Source organism: Rhizophagus irregularis, chromosome 7 (genome assembly GCF_026210795.1).
Source record: "Rhizophagus irregularis chromosome 7, complete sequence".
Classification (NCBI taxonomy): Eukaryota; Fungi; Glomeromycota; class Glomeromycetes; order Glomerales; family Glomeraceae; genus Rhizophagus; species Rhizophagus irregularis.
In genome coordinates this window covers 271,711-288,409 of record NC_089435.1, presented here as the reverse complement: position 1 = coordinate 288,409, position 16,699 = coordinate 271,711, and the positions used below count along the sequence as shown (strand labels likewise).

The window sequence follows — 16,699 nt, the reverse complement described above, 5'->3', positions numbered from 1 at the left end:
CATCATGTGACATATTTGAAAAAAAAACCCAGGCGATATCAAAAAAAAACATAAATATAATAAAAAGCTTATTAAGTGAAACATATAAATTCTGAATTTATATTAACATGAAATGTTAAATTGTAATGTATAATTATCTTTCTTAAATCATATAATGACATATATCTTAATACTTTAAATTAATGATAATTTAGGTTTAGACTTAGTTATTTTGATGTGATTGAACTCCATTGTATCCATCTTCAGGACTGTTTGGAGGAACTGAAGATGCATCGTTAGTATTATTATTTGAATATTCTTGGAAAAGTGGTTGAATATCTATATAACATCGAAAGATTGTTGTAGGTGGTATCTTGTTGATAATCAACAGGTTGTTGAATGGGAGATATATCGTAAGCACTATTATCTGAATATTCTTGAAAATTAGGTTCAGGTTGTCGAACAATTTGTTGCCAAATTAAATGTTGTACATTATAATGATATGGGATTCGATGATCAGGAATGTAGGATAAATCAATTCTATTATTTAAGAGTTGCGTGATTTCTGTTAAATTTAATTCGGTATAAGTAACATGATAGATATATACATCATTTGGTAAAGGAAGATAAAATTCAAATTTTATATTATCAAAAGATTGTTGTGGGACGGCTTCTTGTTGATATTCGAGAGATTGTTGAATAAAAGGAATTGAAGATACATCGTAAGCATTGTCGTCTGGATGCTCTTGGAAAATTGGTTGAATATCAATAGTATCAAAAGATTGTCATGGGATGGTGTTTTGTTGATAGCCAACAGATTGTTGAATAATTTCTTGCCTAATTAAACGTTGTACATTATAATGGTACGGAAGTCGATGGTTGGGAATGTGAGATAAATCAATTCTATTATTCAAGAGTAGCGCGATTTCTATTAAATTTAATTCGGTATAAGTAACATGATAAATACGTGTATCATTTGGTAAAGGAAGATAAAATTCATATGTAAAATTTTGAAGTGCAGGAGCAGTTGTATTAATGTTATTAATATTCGAAGTATCTGAATTCGGATCAGAGTTTGAAGCGTATTGAAAGTTTTTATTATTATTGTCAATAATTGAAGGTATGCCGAAGTTAGTTTGATTCATTGGTAAATTAGAATAACCTTGTGTGACACGGTTATCTGAATTCAGTTTCTAACAATTTTTAAAATACCGTTAGTTTATAATGTATATTTATGAGAATTTCAAATTTTTTTTAAAAAAGAAAAGAATGGGGTCATGTATTTATTTATATTTGGGGTGGGTTTCTTTTTCACTTTTATTTTGTTTGCGTAACGTATAAAGTTGATCACCTATGTAAAATTACAATTAATTAGTTGCAGGTAAATTATTTAATATCATATGATATTTTCATATTTTCACGTAACAAAGTATATCGTGATTAACCCAGCCAAGTTTAATTGTTTCATTGAGTTGAATTGGTAGTTATTTAAGTATGATAGTTGATTGTCATAAACAATTAATCATTACATCGAAGAAGTGGATTTGACATCGGAATGTCGATCATCAAGTGATCCCATATGATACAAAATTTCCTTAAATATCTTACCATTAAAAGTAACTGTTAAATTCATTAATTTGCTGTTTTTAGTTTATGGATAGTTAAATCTTCGTCGAATATGATCAATAACGATTTGTACGTACTGTACATTATTACTTTCGTTAAGCATTCGGACCTCTTTCATAACCTTATTAGTATATCAAATAACGATCCTTTTTAAAACAGATACGGTGCATAATATATTTAAAGGCGTGTACAGACGATTGTTATAACATAATGATCATTGATTGTTATTACATTTGTTCTTACTTTGTGCCGTACAAGTAATCCTATTTATTATTACAAATTTGATAATCTTGGTAAAACGTGAAAAACAAAAAAAAGGTTCACAATCCGCTCTTTTAGTTACTTAATCATGTTGTGTGATATTTTCTTGATATATAAGGAAAAAAGATGTAACTAATCATCGGTTCTACGTCATACTTTTATCCTATCTACTTTGCCATTCGGAAATTCGGAACGAAGTTTCTTTCGAAAAAATTCTCTCATATTTTAAAATTCACAAAAAAAATCATGAAACAATTGAAACAATTGAAACATGCTACAACAAGATTTTTTAATTTATCAATAGGTCAAACTAAAAATAACTCTGAGATACCTCCAAACGTTATCCCTGTAAAAAAAGTCGATCCGTTTTTTATATTCCGTCTTTTTTCCATAAAAGGCTCATATTTCCGGAATTAATAACCTTATATCACGGAATTTATCGAATTATTTACAAGGCTCATTTTTACGGAGTTTTTACAGAAATAACGGATAAAATTTTTTATAGGGTATATGAATCAAGATAATTATTACAAATTCCTGCGCTTCAGAATAAATTTCCTAAGCCTGAACTATCAACAAATTATCATTCAACAAAATCTTTTGATAATATGAATATTCAACCTACTCTCCAAAAATCAATGAACTAAGATTATATACAAGCCTCATTTATATATACTATTATATAGTACGTATTTATAAAATTATCAAATAATGAATTATCCGAATTCTTGGTTATAGAAAATGTAACTATTTAGAATGAAATCCCAATGTAACAGTACATGCTTTAGCTCCACAATTTGACACCTACCATTTTAGTTAACCGCGACTCTAAACTACAAAAAAATTAAAATATATTATCTCAAATAAATTAACAGTTAAACTATGTCATTTATGATTTATACAGTATTATGCAGTCATTCAATTCTTTTTGGTCTTTTTTAGGCTTATTTTAATATGATTTGGCAACAGAGCCACTTAATTTTTAATAATTTACTATTAAATCAAAAATAGGTGAAACAATCTACCATATTAGTATTATTTATTTTTACATTTCGTAGTACCTATAGTAATAAAAATAAATATTAATCACGTGATAAATATTAGTCGATCGTTCTATATTTGCTTAGAACCTTTGTTTGTTAATTTTATTTCATACTTGATAAGCACTCCCCTATAAAAAAAAAATTCTGGAAAAAACTCACTCCGATAAATGATCATTTTTTCTAGTTTTTATTCCGAAGAAACTCACTCAGAAACGTGATCATTTTTCTGATAGGGCCAAACGACTCAACATTCCTGCACCACGTGTGGCACCTCGGTGAAAAAAAATATGGGATGTCAGATTAGTTAATACTTTTTTTAAAAAAAAAGGACACCTATTTTTCTAATCGAGAATAAGATTGGTCAAACCTGTTTATCTTATATAGACAAGAACAAAAGTGTATATCTATACTATATAGCCTCGTTACAACCTAATCCCATACATAAAGGAATAGTTTGCCTGCTATTTTAATAAGAAAAACAAAACACAATGAAATAATGTGGCTATTTGACTTTTGTTGATCGAAAATTTGATTAAGCATAATATTTATAAAAATTCACATATAAAAGATAGTTCATATTTTTTAGATGCCCAAATCAAACAACAACTTCTTACTCAACCATTTTAGTAAAAATTAGTTTTTATGTACTACAGTATGTCTACAAAGTTTTCATTAACTAGTAAATTTTCTAGTCGTACCAGGCAAGTATTTATATTATGTTTATTAAGGTCGTATTAATGATTTTAATATATTTTGTTTCTTAATATACAAAACAGTAACAAAATGGGTATATATAATTCATATAAACACTGGTTCCAATTAGAAAAGCAAATAAAATACGTTTTAAGAAATATAAAAGTACTCTTATCAGTAAAGAACCATCTGCTATCGAAGAAGAAGTGTCTATTGATAAAGAATAGACCTAAAAACGCATCCAAAATAAAATTATGATATGATAACTGGAAAACTAATTCAAACTAAATTCAATAATCATAATAATCATTTAAAAATTTTATACTTAAGATGTTTAAAAATTACTTTTATCGCAACTTCTATAATAAAATCATTAATTACAAATATAATGATTATTATATAATAAAGTAATTCATTGAGGAAGAGATTCCCAATATTTAAAATGATAAAAATTTTAATTTGTCATAAATTTTATAACCAAAAGGATAACATTACTAGCCTATTCCGCACTTTATCTAATGGATCGTTAACTTGTTTATTTGAACGATTTCTCTACTTGTGGCCATTTTATTTGAATATAGCCAAAGTTTAGATTGCTTTAATGAATATGAGATCGTGGTTAATGATGTAATGATGTAATGATATAACGCCCACAGTAAATACTGAAATAGTATATAAATTTGACGTCATATACAAGATTACGTGAAAAATTATTGCAAACACATGTTTACGATTAAATATCTATTTTTTATACTACGGAGTTCACATGTTTATAATATGACTCATCATGGTTAAGTGATACATGATTAAAATATAAAATAGCCACTTTTTTCTCTTATTCTCTTTAACTCCTCTCTCCTTTCTTATTCTTCTCGCCTTTCTATTTTATTTTTTTTCTTGTTATGTATGGTAATAGGTAAGGTACAACCAACTCCACACCTCATTTTAAACCGTAGGTACGACCAACTCCACGCTAAAAACTTTAAAAAAGTTAAAGCCATACATAAACAAATTTTTTAATAAAATTGAGTAGAGAAACCTGTGTTTATTGCTCGAACGACTTTCCCACATTACGTATATATACGTACGTATTTTATGTATGTATGTACATAGTACGTATTGTGTATATATGTAAACCAAATAATTAGATGGGGGAATGAGAAAGCTTATTTTTGATTTTTACAAAAATAATTTCTTTCTTGTTCTGATGCACATGTGCATTATTTGTTTTATTTGTTTTGATTTTTACGTAAATAATTTTCTTTTATAATTTTCTTTCTTGTTTTTAATGCATGTGTGCATAAGTAGTTGTATCTGGGGCCAGAACATAACTAAAAAAACACAGTTTTCATATAGAATTTGTCAGGTTGTGAAAGTTATTATATTATATATCTATATGTCCGAACGTCTCTGCTCAATTTTTGTTCTTAATAACCCAAATATTATTGTTTTTTTTTAATCCTATTAATTATAAACTGGTTGTATTAAGATTACAGGTAAGTGGTTTCTTTTTCCTTGAACGAAGCTTGCCACCTCTACGTGGTGTTCAGGAGTAACAGTTGTATGTTTATAACTGGCCAAGAGCAAGCAATATTTTATTTTACATATTTTTTGATTTTTTGCGTCATTTTGTATTGAATGTCACGTAAAAATGTTTAATATTAGCGTCATGTTTCGTATAATGGATCGTAATGGATCGTAAGGAGTTGTAAAAAAGAAATATGAGATTTTCAAAGTTTTGAGTCGGGTTACAGGTTTGACCCGACCCGATTGAATTGGAAACTTGGAATAATGGCGTCACAGCTCTTTTTTTTTAAAAAAAACAAAAAATCACTATTGAAGTTTTAAGATGTAGATATTACTAAAAGAAAGAAAATTATAAATAAAAGCTTTAACATTGTTTTAAAAATTGTTATTAAAGAAGTGAAATACGCGAAAATAATTGAATTATACTTTACAGAAATATGAATCTAATTATGTTTTGCAGGTTAACATTTATAGTACTACACTCAGAATAATTATTGCTAATGACAAAAAGTTGCTTTTAGATTGCACATTCCTGATAGATAATCTGAATTTTTGGGGAGTTAATATTGTTTAAAATTGAACTTGAAGGTGATTTTACTGAAGGTGTCATTAAGAACTTGGAGACAATATAATGAAATCTGTAAATTATAAGTTTATTAGATCTCCAAATACAATTGCCTGCTCGTTTTAACTAAAAAAGATTTTGTGCGAGCGTTATAAAAGATCTTGCGCGAGTATTAATAAAGCAAGCTATACAACATTATTAATTCGTAAACATTTTGTTAAAAGATTTTCAAAGTCCAAAATTCATCCAATAATTACTCATTCAAATTTTCTTTATAAGTATTAACGAAACAATATCAATAAATAGTAATTACAAAATTGACGTTCAATTAAAAATTTAAAAGTCATAAAACATATTAGTTGTTATTTTTCAAAATTCATAAAATCAGATATTTAAACATTAAATTTTATATCAGTAAAGCAAAAAAAAGATGATAAAATAGTAAAATTAATTATATGTGCCTATAAACTAAAAATACCGTCAGATAATGTTCAAGAAAGAAAAAAATATTATAAATTGATTTATGCTTTATCTTATGGATCGGTAATTTAAGGTACTGGGCAATACAGAATTGTATGAAAGGAAGATGTAAAGAAAAAGGCCTAAAAGAAAAAAGACCTAATAAAGAGAAAACCTAGATGGAGAGAAGATAGACCTAAAAAAAAGGAATACGAAAAAAAATAAGCCACACACACTCCACACTCCCACACTACACTCCCAACCACCTACACTCCCAATCCACACCCACACCCACCCACTCCCGACCCACACTCCCACACTCCCACTTCCAACCGCACTCCTCACACCCACCCACACTCCCACACTTCCAACCCGCACTCCTCACACCCACCCACACTCCCACACCCACACTCCCAACCCGCACCCACGCACTCCCACACCACCCACACTCCCAACCCACATACCTAAAGAGAGACGTAAAGAAAAAGGGTCTAAAGGAAGATCTAATAAAGTGAAGACCTAGGCAGAGAGAAGATAAACCTAAAAAAAAGATGATGAAAAAAAAAAAATGAAACACCACATACACAAACCCACACACAAATCCATACTTTCACACTCCTACACTCCCACTTCCACACTCCCAACCCGCACTCCCCACACCCACCCGCACCCCCAACCCACACTCCCACACTCCCAACCCGCACTCCCACACCACACTCTCACACTCCGCACTCCAAACTCACACTCCCACACCACACTCTCACACTCCCACACCCACTCGCACTCCCAACCCACACTCCCAACCCACACTCCCACACCACACCACCCACACTCCCAACCCACATACCTAAAGAGAGATGTAAAGAAAAAGGGCCTAAAAGAAGATCTAATAAAGAAAAGACCTAGACAGAGAGAAATAAACCTAAAAAAAAGATGACGAAAAAAAATAAAATGAAACACCACATACACAAACCCACACACAAATCCATACTTTCACACTCCCACACTCCCACTTCCACACTCCCAACCCGCACTCCCACACTTTCACACTCCCACACTCCCACACTCCCAACCCGCACTCCCACACCCTCCCACACCCTCCCACACTCCAACCCACATACCTAAAGGAAGACGTGAAGAAAAGGGTCTAAAAGAAGATTTTATAAAGAGAAGTCTTGGCTGAGAGAAGATGGACCTCGAAAATGAAAGTATATATTGTGTAGTTAGTTGACGAAAAAAAAAGACGATGAAAAAAAAGGGGTAAGGTATTGAGGGTATATAAATACTTTTTTTCGAATACATAGTGACTAATAATTAATAAAATCTTGATTGCGAAAAATCATGACAATCTTACATCACACTAATAACAATGACAATTTTTTTTGTAATAATCAAAAACGATACAGTATGCACCATCTCCTTAATCAAAAACAACACAGTATGATGCATCGTCCAAAAACAATATATTTACTAAGTAATTGATTATGTTTGGTATCATGTGATGATTACTAAATCTGTGCGACAATCGTTCTTATAAATATCCTAAATCTCTTCTTAAAATATCACTCTTAAAATACATAAATTATGACCTCGAGTTCTCACAATGATACAGATGGTAAGATTATAGGAATTTACCAGTTTTAAAGTATATTAACTAGTGCTGTAATTTCAGACTCTACACGAGTGAAAAGGCTTCACTTATCCTCTACGGCTATTAATTAGCAAGAGAAAAATTGCTCACATTCCAAAAAGCCCGAGAAGAAGGGAAAGAAAAGGAAGAAGAATACACAGAATCAAGGGAAATAATTATTGTCTCTTAGACATATCTCCAATATCAATATCGTGAAAATAATATGATTTCTTCAGTTCGCATGTATCTACATAACAGGAATATCAAAATATATGAAGTACCTTCCTTTGTTCATTCAGCAGCAATTAGACGTATTACAGTATTAATGGAATGATGAGAATTTCATGTATGGTACTGATGCAACCACGATTCTGGGTCAAAACACTGCAAGGGAATCTGATGGTTGGGTTCGATCAATACATCTCCTGAGGTCTGGGTGCAGATAAAAATGATATAGTATATCCAACAATGATGGTTGAAGTTGGTTTTTCTCAGAGTCTTCCTGACCTTCATAGAACAACCGCTCTCTACTTTGGTTCACAAACCACAATCCAGATTGTGTTAGCCATCAAACCTTTTTCTTTTCGTAAATATGCTTGAACCATAGATATTTGGAGATTGTAGAGACATTATTACGAACACTAGTATTATTGCACTGATTGCTGCATTGTACCTTCATACAAGCACAACCCCGCTGATTCCAACTAGTATCATTTCTTTTGGGACAGCAGAACCTAATACAAGTACCATAAACTATATTATTAATAAAATGGGTGTTCCTCTCGGTAGTTTTATTGGTGTTGGACGCCCTGATCCTAATAACAATAATAATAACTTTTCTCCTTGCAATGCGGCCAATCTTCCAGATTACCAAATGAATATTCCTGGACTGGAATTATTTAATGGGGTTCCAGTAAATAGACTTCCTGTAGGGTTTCCTATTGCACCAAATACATCTCCCATAGGTTTTCTGGTTTTAATTTGGATCTTTGGAAAATTCAAGTTGTAATACGAGATTCACTTCGCATATAATTTTATAAATGTGTACTTGGTTGGCTGAAGAAATGTAATTATTACATGTTATTTTATTTTTTTGTATAAACTCAAGATTTTTAAGACCATAATCTAGTAAGATATTTCCACTATGAAAGTCTTTATGAAGATATCCTAATTTATGCAACGATCGTAGTAGGTTCGCTATTGATTGCGATAACCAAAATAATTTCTGATTTCATAAAAATATGTTAAATCCAGTTTTCAGATAATTTCTCAAATTGCAAAATCCATAACACTCATAAAATCTTGAGTTTCTGGGTCTTTAGTTATTCCAAACGGCATTAAAAATAATATGCCGTCACCATATTGGCACAAAAAATCCCAGTGTATTTAAACTATATTTACAATAAATTTCAATAAAATAATTATTATTGAACGACAATAAAATAAAATAAATAGTTAGAAATAAATAATAGAAACATACTTCATTTAAATAATAATAATGTATTTGTCTGATGTATTCTGTATTCTGTGATCTATTTAGCGCAGCAAGAACTCTAGATTCACCTAGTAATGCCCAATACACTTTGGACAAACCACCTTCACCAACTTCTTTTATGTCTGAATTTTATCAAATGGTATCCAGCCTTGAAAGCGCTTATAGAAATTTTGACGCTCGTCATACATCGTAACTTTTATAAACTTATCAATATCCGGATTTCCACTCCATCCTTTATTTTTCTATGTTCTTTACACCATAATTTTTCAGTAAAGGGTTTATTGCAAAGTGGGCTATTTTTGATTACATAGGAATCTCTATCTGATATATTTAATTTGTTAAATTCTGTTTCCATTGGATAAAAATATAGGAATGATTTAATATGGGTTATATTGCGCTTTTGGTCTTTGAAATTTGCTTGTTTTTATTTACTGAAAAAAATTTAAGTTTGACGGAAATTTTATTTTTTTCGGGTCATTTTTTTCCGGAGATATTGATCTGCATTACGGATCTCAAAAAAATATTTTAGATCTCAGTTTTGCTTTATATTAAATAAAAATGTGGTTTGCATATAAAGATATAATAGAGCTTTATAGAGGAAACGAGTATAGTAATTTGGCGTTATAATTATGATGATATTTTCATTGTGGTCATTGTAGTTTACTTTTATGAAATGTAAATACTGTAATAATGGAATAAAAAATTGTTTGCATATGATTGTTTTTTTCCTTAAAATCATCATCATTATTTTTAGAATAGAAAGTAAAAGATAATATGAAATTTAGGTTTTTTTTAATATATTTTTTATTTATGATATTAAGTGTGGGATAACGAGTGTCAGATTTTGAATTTTCGGGATTATGATTTATCGGGATTGTGAGCGTCGGGTTTAGTTTACGTTATAACGGGATTCTGATCATTGGGATTCCATCGTTGCAGTAAAAAAAAATTTTTTTGGTTTTTTTCCCTTCAGTTTTTCCTTTGATGGTTAAACTGAATTTATTTATTTTTTTTATTAAACCGAAAAAATTTTTTTTTTGGTTGTTTTTAACGGTTAAACCAAAATTAAATTTTTTTCTTATGGTTTTTGAAATCCGTATTTTTTTATCACTTTTTTCGGTTTATCATTCTTCAGTTTTTAAAATCTGATTTTTTTCTTTTTTTTTAAACCGGATTTTAAATTTTTTTTTCCTTTTTGTTTTTTGTTCTTTCCCCTTTAGGTTTGGATCAGTGATCGGATTGACGCTGCCGTGCTATGCTGAGCCCCTAATTTTTTTTTTCATTATTTTTTTTACCAAAAGTTTTCTTTGTTTCACCTTTTAGGTTTGGATCGGTATTTTTATTTGAAATAAATATAATTCGTGTGATAAAATAAAATAAAATAGTTTTTTATTTAAAACTATAAAGATTAATAAAATTTGGCTGTTAACAAATAAGGAACTTGCTGCAAGTTATCTGTTACACTCATCATGTTCATCATATGACATTATATTATTTTAAAAAATTTCCAACGTTTACAGAAATGAAAATCTGGAAAGTATGTACCTTTTAAATAATTTAAAAAATAATTTTACAAACTGGACCAGTGAGAATGAAAAAATTGATAATTTAATTCAAGAAATGCAATCAAAAATTAATAAATATAATGAACATATGATAAGCTTGTCAATAAAGAAATAAATTTGCTACAATATTTTCAGCAATATGAAATGATGGTCCATTAATTTATAATTATAATGAATATAATTATACAAGAGAAAAGAGTGTAAAAGTCAATTTAAAATTATGTACTAATAATAAGAAATGTTTCGTACAATTTTTATTAATTTATGTATGTATATTTTTTTTTATTATGTTAAAAATTCGAATTTATAGGGCGCAGCTAAATTATAAAATAAATGTTGGAAGAAAACATTAACAGTTAAAAAGACTTAATCGGTTAATTAACCATAAATTGAAGTTTTTCAAATTAGTACAAGTAAATAAAAATTCACTTCAATTCATTCATGGAATATGTAGGATTTTATATGACCGAATCCGAATCATATGATTTTATTTGCGTTAAAAAAAATTCATTGTGATTGGTTAAAAATTTCTAATGTAAAATGAACTAACGTCAGAAAGTCAATTTTCCTGTCGAACAAGTTTCGCTAATTTATGCACAGACAAGAAGGTCGGTAATTTTTGATTTATGTATTTTTTTATTTCGAATACATTTATGATACAGTACTATTAAAAATTTTCGATCATAATAAATCGACAAAAAAGTACAAAAAGTACTACAGATAGGTCGTGGTATTTTTTGATAATCCAAACAGAGTTGACGCTTCTGCGCGTGTGTTAAAACAATTCTTTTCTTTGTTAAGTAAGAATATTGGGTCTTTCTTTTTCCATGTGGTTGAAATATTGTGATTCATAATAAACCTTTCATACTTTTTTTTAAATACAAATTTTTAAGGATTAGCACGTGCATTACATGCCAGTGTTATATGGAGTCATGTGATTTGTCAGTATAATTTACTATGCGGAATTACTATAAAGGGACAGGTTACATCGTGATTCGGAAAACCATTTATGATATCACAATGAGGCTTTTTTTTTTTTTAACTTTATTAATAACATGATGATCGCAGAAACGGCGCATCATGTTCATGTTCTAGACGACATGCATCTGCTACAATGAGGTTTTTTTATTACAGCTGATTTAGCAAATTTTAAAGAACTCGGAAATATTCGGTAAAGCTCAAAATAAGATAAAATTATACCACCGTTCTAATAGTACTCCAAAATTAACGTATAATTTTTATTTTTTGTCAAACTTTACCGAATATTTCCAAGTTCTTTAAAATTTGTTAAGTTTCCGACCTTTTTGAAATCAGCTGTAATTGTGAAATCAATGAAAATTTATCGGCATAGGAAATTATCGGTGCATACAGTAGGAAGATCGGGTTTTGACTGAAGATCTTTAAAAGATAGTAAATGCATGCTGGTCTTCTATTTATTATGAGATTATCAGCTTGAGACGTTTCAATCTCTGATTCACAAAATTGGTGTCACATCAGATTATATATTATACCAGTCACAGCATGAATTTTTCTTAATTTTTTAGACGATCTTTACAGTGAAATTCAAGTTAATATAATGATATTTTTATTAAGTATGCGATAATTATTAATAAAAGCTGTATTGAAGAAATTCATGACAAGATTAGATGTCGTCATTTTAAATTGAAAAGTAAATAAACTATATTATTTTGTAGTATAACCATTACTTTTATAGTATTTGCTCAAACAATTTTTCTAAATATTACTATTAAAAAAAAAAAAAAATAGGATTATACGTTGCTGCAAGAAACTTTCCATCTAATGCTAATACATTGTGGATGGGAGTCATGAAGGTACGAAATAAAATTAATTCTAGTTTGTAAAGATGAACTTCAAGTTAACACATTTTCATCAATCGTGTTTAGTTCCTTAAATGCGTTATAGTTTTTTGGTCATTAGAATTTGACTTACAACCTGCTTATGCCGAACTTGTGTGTATTACAAAATTATACTCTATTTGAATTATGGATACTAAATCTATATTTTTTATAAACTTTTAAGTATTCCATGGTGGTATCTTCGGCGAAGGGTAATTATTAATTATTGATGCTTTTTTTAATATTAAAGATAACTAGTGTATTAATTATTTTTATAGTAGTTTTCTTACCGAAAATACACGAGAGAATCAGCAAAATTTGAAAGTCGCGATGAATCAGTTGCAAATCATTCAAAGTTGAAAAAATTGGAAGTCATTGCCATTTCAAAAGAGATTGGTAGATTTCCTGTTCAGGTATTCAACCTTTTAAAACTATAGATTTTAATTCTTTCAATAATTGAATATTAACAAGTGTTTTTTTCCTAATATATAGGTTGCTACGAATTGGCTCCAACAAAAAGCTGCTCCTAAAGTTGGTACTAACTTGAAGAAAATCTTAAATCACTTAAATTAAAGTGAGTATAATTATTTTCCTATAATTAAGAAAATTTTACATTTTTATTTGTATGTTACTATAAGAGATATTCCATCTTAACATTCTTGTTGAAATAAAGTGTACCTGCAAAAAAGTCGATCCGTTTTTTATATTCCATCTTTTTTCGTAAAAGGCTCATATTTCTGGAATCAATAACCTTATATCACGGAATTTTTACATTTTTCATGAGTTGATCCGTGAAAGGCTCATTTTTACGGAGTTTTTACAGAAATAACGGATAAAATTTTTATAGGGGTATTTTTCTCTTGTATAAATTGATATAAACTTTTTAATACAATTGGATTAACTTCATAACCTTCCCTATTAAAGTTTCTCGCCAAAGTTCTGTTAAAAAATGTATTTTGTAAAACTTTGTAGATAATCAACGTAGATAATCAACAAAAACTTGATATTACTTCTTTAATCGGTGCTAAAACTTTGCTTTGCTCAAAGAAAACATTTAAGTATAGTTGTTTTTACAATTCACAGAACAAACGTAAAGACAAAAAATTCCATTATCAGAAAATCTTGTTTAATAATATGTATTATCTAAATGGAGTGTGATTTATACAATTATACATTTAAACTTAAAAAATACTCTTTTAATTTCTTCGATCAATCATGGTTTTTATCTTTACGTTATTTGTATATAATAATTAGCAGAATGATAAATAAAAGGAAATCTTATTGAATACATTAAATCTACTTTTTTTTTAAACGAGGAATTTTGTTAAAATCTTTAAACGCTTTGATCATGTGTTAATTTTAATACTCAAAGAAAAGTATTTTATTTTATTTTTTTAAAGAAATTTAGATATAGGATAGATAAGGCACTTATTTTTATGAAAAAAATAATAATAATCCCGAAGTATGACAAGAACCACTTTTATGTATCCACTGAAAATTTAAACATTATTTGAGCTTATAAAATTCTATCATGCCTATTTATTCCTTATACTCTTTGAACTTAATTACCGAAATGAAAATTAAATGTAATAAATAGACGTCCGTTTAATCTCAAATAATTATTCTTAAAATAGATTATCATAGCATGTAACATGTTGTATATTTGAATTAAAAAAAAAATATTTTCGAATAATATTGGAAATGGACTGTTGGTATAAAATAATAATAATAATAATTGTCCGGAGCGAAGCGAAGGACTATATATGTTTATGAACCTTAATGACATATTGGATCACGTGGCGATGTCCGTTTGTCCGCACGCGTCACGTCGGCTGATTCTTTGTGCTACATAGATAAACAAACCTGATAAACAAGATAAGCTAGTGTTAGTACTGTGTTAGTGTTACAAAATATACTGCGTTACAAGAATAGTGTTACAAGATATACTGCAAAAAAAAAAGTGAAAAAAAAATTTAAAATGTTTTGTAGAATTAGAAACTTTAGTTAGATTCGTAGAAATAAAATAATGTATTTTATTTACAACACAAACGCGCGTTAAATATAATATTAGACATAATAAAATGTTTTTATCAAAAATACCTTCAGTTTTTTTGTTTTTTTATTGTTAGATCTATTATTAAATTCAGTTTCCTGGCATCATGGAAACTAAACGTTTCTCTTCGGCTAATCTTTCTTTTAATCTTGTGCATTCTTTAATACGCTAAAGTCTCTCGAAATTGAACGGTTTGAAGAGAAGATCTTCAAGGGCGCGTACCCGAGACACTGCCACAAAAGCAAGACCTGCGATAAACTCTTTATCACCAAGGTCTATTGTAGCCTTTTGTAATGTAAGACCCTGACTTTTATGCACCGTAATTGCCCACGCAAGACGAACTGGAATTTGTAAGCGCGAACAAGGAGCTCCAGATTTACCATTCCAGGTACGTCTAATTGGTACAATTGGTACAACTCTTTTACCCTCTAAGCTAGTAATGGTGGGACCTTTATAATTATCGAAAGAGATCAAGACCGCAATAGGGAGTGAAGGGGGACCCTGATCTTCTTTGAATATTATGTCTTGGACAGTTCCCATTGAACCATTGACTAGCCCAGCGTCTGTCTGTAAGTTTGCCGTTAACATGACTCTTGCGCCTCTCGCCAGCAATATATATGCTCCGAGACCATGCGCTGTATCTGAGTCAGCTTTTTTAGCTTCTTTTCCACCTGTATGTATAGCTTGGATTTTGGCAACAGGAGCATCCAAAGATCGAAGTCGATCTATATTTACCGCGTTGACTTCGGACCACTTTGTTAGAATGAACAAAGCGTCAGAGAATCTACTACGTTCTATTATACTGAGCTTGTCTTCAATTCGTGTGGTAAGAATTTTCCAATCATCTATAGTAGATTCTCCATTACGCAGTCTTAAGAGAATATTTCTAAAGTTTTGTTGCTCTTTAGAATTTCTGGATTGGCGCTGTGCAATTTCAAGCTTATACGCTTCTTTGAACTGCTTGTATGCCACAATACCACTATTAGATAATGAACCTCGTTTTGTATCAGCATACATAGGAAGATCAAGGACAGGTGGAAGTTGGCCGAAGTCACCGAACAAAATAATCGACCTGCCACCAAATGGTTCGTTATTATGTTCAGGAAAAGCTTGTCGGAGCCGCTTATCAATTATAGCAAGCATTCGACGACCAACCATACTCTTCTTGTCAATTATTACGTAACTTACATCTTTTAATTTATCTTGTAGTTGCTTCAGCCGTTCTCCGCTTATATCAAAACAGTTTGCGTCATTAACTATCGGAATTGATAGCCCTGAATGAATCGTTATACCTTCAATGTTGAAGGCTGCAACTCCTGTCGGAGCGAGCACTGCTATAGGTGACTTAGGTCCTCCTGCCATTTCTCGAAGCCTGCATTGGATTGCTTCTATTAGATAGGTCTTACCAGTCCCAGCAGTTCCCATCACAATGATCCTTAAAGGTTCATCTTGACGTCCCTCAAGCGTATTGTGATAATGTGATTCTATTCGCTCGAAAACAATTTTTTGATTAACATTTAATGTTTGATAATCCATTAATACGTTTTCTTCTTCACCAATCTTAGGATTTCTACTTAAAAACGTATCAATATCCACGAGGTCCGTATATCGTTCCCTCGGATCGTTAATCCAGTCATGGTTCCGATCTATGTCTCGTGAACCTAGATCGAAAGAGCAATCGAAATTTGGTTTTGGGCCCATCTCAGCAAGAAACATCCAGTCAGGTCGATGTTCGTCTTGTTCATTATCATCTTCTTCAAATAGTTTTTCTTCATCGTTTATTTCGCTTTCTTCATCGTCTATAGATGACCCAAGTAGATCAATTGGATCAGCATTGATCTCTTCGATATAATCGTTGTACAAAGATGACCATGCAATAGTTCCGTCTTCGGTTAAATCTTGATCTCGGTGTCTAACGTGAAGAAGAACCTTCACTCGGCAAAACTC

The 16,699-nt window shown here is 30.2% G+C and overlaps 3 protein-coding genes across 3 annotated transcripts; 2 read left to right on the top strand and 1 right to left on the bottom strand.

Annotated features, from left to right (window-relative positions):
* Positions 1-284: 284 nt before the first annotated feature.
* OCT59_026904 (uncharacterized protein) lies at positions 285-1,124 on the bottom strand (the record flags this gene model as incomplete). The annotated part of the gene is made up of 2 exons (XM_066136576.1): positions 285-724; positions 827-1,124. The coding sequence occupies 2 exons, from the start codon at positions 1,122-1,124 to the stop codon at positions 285-287; spliced, it is 738 nt and encodes a 245-aa protein (XP_065993051.1).
* Positions 1,125-8,552: 7,428 nt separating this feature from the next.
* Positions 8,553-8,792, top strand: OCT59_026903 (uncharacterized protein; the record flags this gene model as incomplete). Its single annotated transcript, XM_066136575.1, has 1 exon — positions 8,553-8,792. One exon carries the CDS (start codon positions 8,553-8,555, stop codon positions 8,790-8,792), a length of 240 nt encoding a protein of 79 aa, XP_065993050.1.
* Positions 8,793-12,669: 3,877 nt separating this feature from the next.
* Positions 12,670-13,272, top strand: OCT59_026902 (uncharacterized protein; the record flags this gene model as incomplete). Its single annotated transcript, XM_066136573.1, has 4 exons — positions 12,670-12,675; positions 12,748-12,813; positions 12,981-13,112; positions 13,192-13,272. The coding sequence occupies 4 exons, from the start codon at positions 12,670-12,672 to the stop codon at positions 13,270-13,272; spliced, it is 285 nt and encodes a 94-aa protein (XP_065993049.1).
* Between the last annotated feature and the right edge of the window lie 3,427 nt (positions 13,273-16,699).